This window comes from Pseudochaenichthys georgianus, chromosome 20, assembly GCF_902827115.2.
Source record: "Pseudochaenichthys georgianus chromosome 20, fPseGeo1.2, whole genome shotgun sequence".
Taxonomy (NCBI): Eukaryota; Metazoa; Chordata; class Actinopteri; order Perciformes; family Channichthyidae; genus Pseudochaenichthys; species Pseudochaenichthys georgianus.
In genome coordinates, this window is record NC_047522.1 from 6,539,065 (window position 1) to 6,548,379 (window position 9,315).

A 9,315-nucleotide genomic window follows, 5' to 3' on the forward strand; every position below is an offset into this window, starting at 1 on the left:
GTGTGTTGCTGAAACGAGAGACGGGAAGAAAATGAGAGGAAAAGAGAGGAAGAAAGAGAGGAGAGGAAAAAAAACGGTGGACCGTCAAATGACCTGGCCTCTCTCCAGGCATGATGACTCAGGGATGATGGCACAGTTAGAGCTAATTAGGATCATAAACTGGAGAAATGTTTTGCCACCATGATGTGGGGGGTGCTTCCACGCTGTTGGCAACACTTCAGATGGGATGTGAGAGCTTGTAAAATGCTAAAATAATGAAAAGATTAAATAAAATCAGCTGCCTTAAATCAACAGCTACACTTGTGATTTTAGTGAAACATGTAGATTAAAACTGGACCATTGTGTCTGTTTTCTACGCAGTCATGATGAGGAGATGTTTTGGGAGGTTGTTGGGACTTACGGCCTAAGACGACAGCACAGACTACTAAAAAAAACGGTTCATTATTATCTACAGTAAGTGTTCCGGTAATACGATTTAATTTAAACAGAGATAAGACAGCATTGAATATGCATACAACAATATCTATCATCAGGTCTTTATGAAGGAAACTAGGATTTTAAACAGGGTTGGTACATTAAAAATTGAAATATTTACTTACATTTTCCATAGTACAGTATATATGGCGTAGCAACCCTAAATTGTGTTTTTCCTCAGATAGTTTCTTGTTTTTCTTGGTATGTATCTTTATACCTTGGAAGGGGAAATCACTTTTTGATTAAACTGCTGACAACTCAGGCATGCATGAATTCAAAGTGGAGCAGAAGTCATTGGTTGGTTGATAAATTATTCTGCTGACAGTAAATTAATAAGAAAATATTTTTCAAATCATATTTTGTGTCACTTTTCAATAGAATAAGACATAATGTTGATCAATGTAGTTTTTTTTAAATGTGAAAATGTGCTCCTTTGTCTTACATTTGTCAAACATTATTGTTTATCTGACATTTTTATACCGAAACATGGATTAATCAAGAAAAAGGTGTTCAGAATGATCTATAACATAGCTAAGTTGTATTCCTGTTTTAAAATATGCTACAAAGCAAGGGCGGTAAATTGTTAAAAACACAAAAAAGCTATGAAAATGTAAGTGTAAAAGGAATGAAATGATCCAAAAACATAAAAGATAATTCCACGTAAAACTGTTGTGATGCCTTCTCTTAACATCTTGCACGACATGTGAAATAAAAGTCAGAAATGATTGGAGCTGTGATTCAAACAGCATTGAAAGGCTGTGTTTTGGCTAGTCTTTGTTCCTCACATCCAACGCCACCTTAAATCTCTTGAGGGTCGCTACGAGGCAGCTCCAGTCTCTTTTACACCATCCACTCTTTCATGTTGTGCTGTCTGGTGGACTGCAGACACACACACACTGGCAGGAAGCGATAATGCTGCTGACTCGCTGTGCCACATCGCTGTTTATGAAGACTGACAGGTCCCTACGAACAGCAGCACACAAGCTCACACTGCACACCGACAAATATGCGCTAATACACACATGCATACAAACAAATGAGCTAATCACACAGCATTATTCTCATACATTAGCGCCGTTCAACTGTATTGCAGTGTACCAGTTCTCAAAGGTCTCCTCTAGATGTTTTGAAAGCTATTTGATTGATTGACGGAGCGCAACACGCGACCAACTCAATTAAAAAGTGTGTGTTGTTGTAATAGCAACACGTTTTTTGTGACAACTGTGGGAGTCCTCAAACAAACGACTAATTAACTTAAGTGTCACCTTCTGATTTTCTTTTTTAAATCTGCATCTGTGCTTTTGATACTTGCGATTCATTTTCTCTACAACATGACTGAGCAGCGGTGCATCATTAAGACATAATGGCGTGGAATTTGTTTTCTGAGCCCTGAACTTTAAGTACAATTTCTCACAGCCGAGCGCCAAAGAAACGCCAAGAGGGACTATTACGAGATAATTACTAATTATGCTAATGTGCTAAAGTTGTGCTATTCCTTTTCCTTGGTCATTTTATCAGCTGTCCTCAAGAGAGCGCAGTCAGTAGTAATAACCTTTTTTTTTCTCCCTCAGCTAAGCGTTCAGTCATTTAGAGGACGCCGTGTCCTAAAGCGCCGAGTCCTCCACCGCTAGCCTTAATCAGGAAGCGCCTGTAAATTCACACAGCCACGCTCACGCACACAGAGGAGCATGGCGCCGCCGCCATTGGCGCTGACCTTCATTAACCTCATAAATGCCAGCGGCGTTTTTTTGTCGCAGCTCTTAATGCGGTTATCAGCACAAACACAAACAAATGTGACAGAAGTGTTCTGGGGCTAATACTACACACATATCTGTGAAATGCATCACTTCCTCCTCCCCACGACACTCAGGCTGTGGAACATTGGGCTGTCCCAACATGGAAACCTGCACCGCGAGCTACTGTGTTCCAATACCAGGAACAGCCTCCGCCTCAAACTCTAACTAACCCTGCAGTGAGCAAGATGCACCTGTGTGTTGCTGCACCAGGATCTTATTAAGGAATGGATTATGAATGTGAATATAGGCCACTGAGAAGAATATACTCTAGCATTACAGTGCTGTTGCATTGGGTATGCACCAAATACAGACAAATTAAAATATATTGACGTAACTAACCAGGTTAGATTAAAAATAATATAAAAAATGAATAAGGCAAGACATATCCCAGTCCTTCCACATGGCAGCACAATGAACAACAGGCTCGGATTTGGAATGTTTATACCATTGTCGATTGAGTGTAACAATTTCTCAATGAGAATTCAGTGCAGTATTATATTGCACGGAGCAGACTATTGTTACCCTCTTTTATTACTCATATTCAGCTTTTTATTGATGCCTTTATTCAAGCTCTAGCACACACCGTGTCAAAATGGTACTGTATATAAAAGAGACCCATTTTGCGATTTTATTTTTATTTTAACTGCAATTTTACTTTAACTTGCCAACATTAAACATTATTAACACCTCCTAAAAAAAAAGTACATTAAAGCTAGCTTATTACCATTACAGACTGCGAAACGAAAATGTATCTCGGTTGAGTGCCAACTCCCTCCTGGCTGGTCTACCTGCATGTGCCATCCGACCTCTGCAGCTCATCCAGAATGCAGCGGCTCGTCTGGTCTTCAACCTTCCAAAATTTTCCCACACCACGCCGCTCCTCCGCTCCCTCCACTGGCTTCCGGTAACTGCTAGAATCCACTTCAAGACACTGGTACTTGCATACCATGCTGCGAATGGATCTGGCCCTTCCTACATCCAGGACATGGTTAAACTGTACACCCCAGCACGTGCTCTACGTTCTGCATCAGCCAAACGGCTCGCTGCACCCTCGCTGCGAGGGGGACCCAAGTTCCCATCAGCAAAAACACGTGGGTTTGCTATCCTGGCTCCAAAATGGTGGAATGAGCTCCCCATTGAAATCAGGACCGCAGATAGCTTACACACCTTCCTGCGCAGACTGAAAACTCATCTCTTTCGACTCCACTTCGAGCGATAGAATTACTAACAAAGAACTGCTAACAGAGCACTTATATACTAATAAAGGACTGGCTTAGCCAGTTGAGCAGCACTTGAAACGATTGGCTCTTTGAAACCTGATGTTCTTATATGATTCTGTTTTCCTCAAGGTTGTGTCTTCCTGGTCGAATGTACTTATTGTAAGTCGCTTTGGATAAAAGCGTCAGCTAGATGCAATGTAATGTAATGTAAAGTGCCAGTTTTAGGAGGATTTGTAAGCCGAAAGAGGTTTTAAATCGACAAAGAATGCTGCAGGACAACAAATGACTGGTGAAAAAACAACACATTTGTCTTGGGCGATCAGCCTATGACAGATACAATGTTACCTAACAGATAGCAGGTTAGCATTACGTTCGTTTTTAAATGCTGCTAAGACAACTGTGATTTAGATACTACTACTACTACTACTACTACTCCTACTACTACTACTACAGAACTCTAAAGGCAGTTTGAAATGCATCAAACGGATAAAAAGAAAAAAAGAACTAGGTTTTCATCCAACAGTAATCGTTTTTTGTCACAAGCAGCTGTTTGTATATTTGGATGCAGTCACATACCTGGCTTATTAAACCAACACAGAGCTTGGATTGTTAAAAACAGTAAAATCCTAATGGAGGTTCTGAATTGCTCGGCCTCGGCTCTTCATCCTGACCTTTGCCCTCACCTCGACACAGCTGGTATTAGCGTCATCAGCCTTAAGAGGGAAGCGGGGGCCGGTGAATATCTGCAGCTTCCTCCAACTCTAATGTGTTACAGTCAGACAGTGGGCAGCCCCTCGCCTCTCTAAAACGGGGGGGGAAGGCGATGACCCCCGTCCTCTGTCATGGCCCGCTACGAACCACCGCCCGCCTCAGCCTTTATCACCGCCCCGACGCCAGAGCGTAAACAGTAATTGCTATATAAATTATGTGGCACTCTGTGTTTTCCACAGATCCTTCCCGGCACTCCTGATGATACGCTGATATACTGTACTGTAGTCGAGAGCACAGGGTGATAAGTGCGGTTGTAAAAAAATAATGTTGGTCTATAAATCTCCGCTCTGCTTATTTTTGTTCATACAAAAGCACACATTGTGGATAAAAGACGAGGAATAGTCAGACATATGCCACCGTTTAAGGTAGCAGAGGGGGGGGAAAGGTGTGCTGATGATTGACAGGTAGGGAGATGCGCTACATTCCCCCAGATGTTCCTGCACAGGACTGTCACACATCTCCAAAAGGATTTAATTTGTGGTACCGACATCCTTAAGGGATATGACCGTACATCACGAGACGCACAGCATGTCCATGACGGCTTCTAGGAGTGGTGACACTGGTCAAACACTGTGTTTAAGGGAAGGCAAACAACGCAGGGCGAAGTGTACAGCCGCACAACGCAGAGCTAACAGGGGCACTGTAACAATACAAGGCGGTTGAATAGAGGACAAGAGAAAGAGCTAAAACACAGCTGATGAATTTAGTAAAGTGCACATTCACCCAGAACTATGAGCAGGGGTGACAAGAACTATGAACAAATAAATCCCTGTTCTGTAATCCTCATTCTGTAATTATTTGTTTGTGCACTCTTCAGCTGAAAACAACTGCAAAGAGGTGTGTGTGGGGGGGGGGGATTAATCAAAGTTGCGGGTAGGAATCTGCTTACAACCTTTTGAATACACACAGGTTTTAGTGAGTTCATCTACAACTAATCTGCAGCCTTTTCAGAGGATTAAGCCCCAAATGCCACGCAATAATCCCTCTGACTTTTTGCCTTAAAGTCTATACCAATAGTTGTGTGTGGAATCTCAAGATGATCAGTTGGCATTTGAGATGAAGGATAATAATGATATTAAAAAAAAGTAAAAGCGCTCAATCCGGCTTTGCGTAATTTGTGGTCAAGTTTTGAGGTAGGGGAACAAATCTTTCAAATCGTGGGGAGATATTGAACACATTGTATTTCTGAGGGCTTAAAACCTCAAGGCAAAAACACAGTCACACAGCAAGGAGAGATGTGAGTGACTGTTCCAGCTGCTGGAGCACAGTGAGTCCACATCTTGCAGCTTTGGAGGAGTCAGCGGCCATCTGCACTTCCCAAAGACACAGTTCATTTACGAGCGGCCCCCTGAACTGGCCCCTAATGTCCCGTGTTATCAGAGGGAATCAGCAGCATTGATAAATTAGCCGTTCGGAAACACGCTGCAACAGGCCCGTCAGCTAATGTGCGCGCGTTTGTGTAATACTCATATGCAATGCTTAATGTTGTGGAACCAATTCTGTCGTTTCCATTATGTAAATACATTTGCCTCAGCACTATATTTTATGTATTGTCTCCCTTGTCTCAATTACTTGGGCTATTAAAAATCAAGAGGTTATGGAAATGAGGTGCAGTTGTCTGTTTGTAGTTTGATGACAAGTGCAAAGTGTTTATGAAAGCTCGTTATGCATTCTATTGCAGTCGGATACGTCAACACGCTCCGAGCGTTCCTTCATCCATATTCCACAATGCAATGGGGTGGCACGTCAGTATCTTCAAGCAGAAACAGGCACATTGTGTTCGCATGTCTTACACATATAAATAAATTAAACTATATGTGTCATTGCTGTTTTATTTAGATCTTCTGTTTTCTTATGGAGGTGGCAAACAAATGTGAAAGTGAGAAGGAAAAAAACAAACATATTTCTGTGTGAGAATGAGTGTTTGTGGCCGGTGCCAGAGAAAATAAGCGTTTGATGCTTCAGTTTGGGTAATTCCCTGTTGAACAGCCAAAATACCTCAGGAAATAATCAAGAAAAAAAGAGAGGGAGAACCTTGGTAAGCTTTTAAGCATGGAAGTTTTCACTGACATCTCTCAATACTGCTTTCTTAATCTTTATAAATGTCATTTGTCAAAGTGAGGCACTATACAAAAATGTTTTTAAATTACTCAGCAATCACAAATATATGTTTTTAAAGTGAACACTTTGTAGTAAATTGTGATATTTTTTAAAAATAGACAAAAATCTCAAATTGAGGTGTTGAGATGGAAATGTGTGATTAGTCGAAATGGTTTAAATAAATTATTGGTTTCTTTAATAAAAGCATAAATGTCATATGCAGAGAAAGTGTATACCTTCCTGCAGGTTGCAGCGCATAAAACCACACAGGATTTGTTTACCATGAGCCTCGGTCAGCATTTATTCCGGTCCGGCCAAAGGGAACATTTTGCATTCCTTTTGTGTCTCAGTCACCGAGGATCACCGTTTTTTATTAAGCTTCCAAAGACAATTAATTATTATACAGTCTGTCTGGTCTGAGTTTTATGTACTCAATACAAATGTATTCATAAGGAACTAATCTACTCCATTCAGCAGATTGAGGGAATTAAATGCAAAAATACACACTAATAAAACATTTCAAATTAAATAATAACCTGGCAACTAATGATATTTTCTTCTCTCTTTCTCACTGCCAAAGGCCCAGACTGTTTCTCAAACTTGACTTTATAGTTTTCAGTAAGTTCCTCCATTTAATGAGGCAATACCATAGGGCAATAGTTTTATATGGAGGTGACAGAAAGAAAAAGAAGTTGAAAAAAACATGAGGAATATCATTACTGAATTTCAGGACGTTATTCTACAGTGGCTATATGACAGGGACATTCAACTTTCTTTAAAAGAAAAAGGCAGTTTGACGACATTGCTTGTGGCGATGCTTTAGTATATCAATTTAATACGAGTAGAAACTGACTTGGTAATCGTACTAAAATTATGGAAGGAATCTATTGTTTTTATAAAGTTCAACGGGGCTTGGTGACAAGGTCTTTCATTTAAGGGTGCATCACCGATGCGGATATAAATAGTAAAAACAAACCGGTGTTATTTATAAACACACTAAACTTGTATTTAAGCCGTTTCGTTGTTGTCATTGTTCGAGACATTGGAGGCGTTTTTAAGGACCGTAAACGCAGCAGCAACTAAACTTTGAACGGTGAAAAACAATGCGTCATTAAAAGCCGAGGGCAAATGTGAACAGAAATCGTGTCTTCATGTTCATTGTTCAACAATTCCAAGGTTCTCAACTAACCCCGCTGCGGAGCGTTGTGCAGCCGGCAGCAGCGCAGGGTCGCCGGGCTGCCGCGCGCTCCGATGCCCGGCCAAGGTGCGCACGACCTCTGCTCACACGGGGAGGAAAAGAAAGGGGGGGAAAGGACATCAGTGTGGTAAAAAGTTGTACCTTTTCTCTTCGATCGCCTCCTCCTTCTCCTCTTCAGCTTGCATTTGACCTGTCCGCTCTGAGCCCCCGACGCGCGGCTGTTGTTTCCAAGTACGGATGCCATCAGCGCAGCCTTTGGAGCGAAGCGCAACTTGGACTCGGCGGATCGACTCTCCTCGTCTCTGCCCTCCGTTTGATAACGCAGCGTCCTCGGCTTTTACGCAGACTATGTTTTGGGCTCTGTTCTTTTATCCCTCTGAACCTGGGGGGAGCTTGCCGTTTCTATATCACCTCGGAAACTCCAGCTCGCCTCCCTCCTTGTCGAAGCTCTCAGCAGCTCTGACAGCACTCCGCTCCTCGCACACTGGTTTTTCCGCGCCTCTGCAGAAATGTGGGCATCAGCCACTTTGGATTCAATCATGCAGGACGCCTATCCATTTGCTGCCGAGCTTTCTAATTAGGGTCCAATCGTGGCTTTCTGGGAGGTGTGACATCAGCAGCGACATCCACCAACTCACACCCCTTATTTACCCGCTGCCTTTTTAAACGTGTCCTACATTTGGACTTATTCCTCGCACTTTTTCCTCCACACTGCAGGGGGATTTTGTTCTCTTCCGCCCTCCACAGGGGATCAGAGGTCAGTCTGGTAGGGATCTTTGCTCAGGGGCACTTCAGTAGAGGTTTCGCAGCATGAAGGACTCCTCCATATGCCACCCTGATGCAAACTCACAACTGCCTTTAGGCACACAAAAAAGGATTATCCACTTCACACAAAGTCCTCTGGTAGACAACTTATTCTCCTTATGTCCTTTTTTTCTCTCCTGAAATTTGGTTTTTCTTTTCAGGATTATGTATCTAAAGCTAATTCCCTCTTATTCCCAGTCTCTGTTCCAAAGTCACTGACACGTCTACAGAGGGAGATTACTCTAAAATGCATAATGTTCTAATTACACACACTAAATGCATCTTTGAGGAAGTCAAACTCTGTTCAATCTTGCAGCTTTATTACTACGATCCTTATTTAAGACAAAATGTTTCTTCTTTTATTTTGAAAATCCTGTTTTGAAGTGTCAGATGACCTTCAGCGTGGAGGCAGAAACTCTCCTGGCAGTGTGTTATGGCCGCAACGTTTGAAGCTTGTGACATTTTGGCATTTTTGTGCGAAAGTGCAGAGTCGAGAAAGCATTGGTGGGCTGGAGGTTATTGTTGTATTCCCTCGGCCTCCCTCTATACTGCGGAGGTCAGGTGTGTGTTGGTGACACATTTAGGGCTGGGAGAGGTGAGGGGGGGGGGGGGGGGGCGGGGAAATGCAGATTTGTTCTGAACTAATTCTATATTTCCTGTAAATGCAGTCAGTTTGTCCTCTACAGTAGCTTACCCTTATTACTTCTGTTACAAAGAGCAAGAGGTGTTACAGTAAGAGGGAAAACAATGCTTTTGCAGAAACAACTCAATTGCTGATGTCAGATTGAAAAGTGACTTTGAGGCTGTGTTGTTGAGTGGAAACATTTCCTCCGGCCCGAGGGGGGCAGAGAGAGGAGGGGGGCAGATAGAGGAGGGGGGAGAGAAGAGGGGAGAGGCCGGGGCCGTCCGCCAGGCTGCAGCCTGCCCTCAGGACGCCCACAAATATCCATGT

At 42.6% G+C, this 9,315-nt stretch overlaps 1 protein-coding gene across 1 annotated transcript in view; it reads right to left on the minus strand.

The window, feature by feature from the left end:
* The window catches only part of adarb2 (adenosine deaminase RNA specific B2 (inactive)), a 184,212-nt gene extending 176,192 nt beyond the window's left edge, over nucleotides 1-8,020 (minus strand). Inside the window, exon 1 of the mRNA XM_034108846.1 lies at nucleotides 7,701-8,020. Coding sequence (XP_033964737.1) covers nucleotides 7,701-7,803 — 103 coding nt within the window. The 5' untranslated portion in view covers nucleotides 7,804-8,020. The remainder of the gene's footprint in view (nucleotides 1-7,700) is intronic.
* Between the last annotated feature and the right edge of the window lie 1,295 nt (nucleotides 8,021-9,315).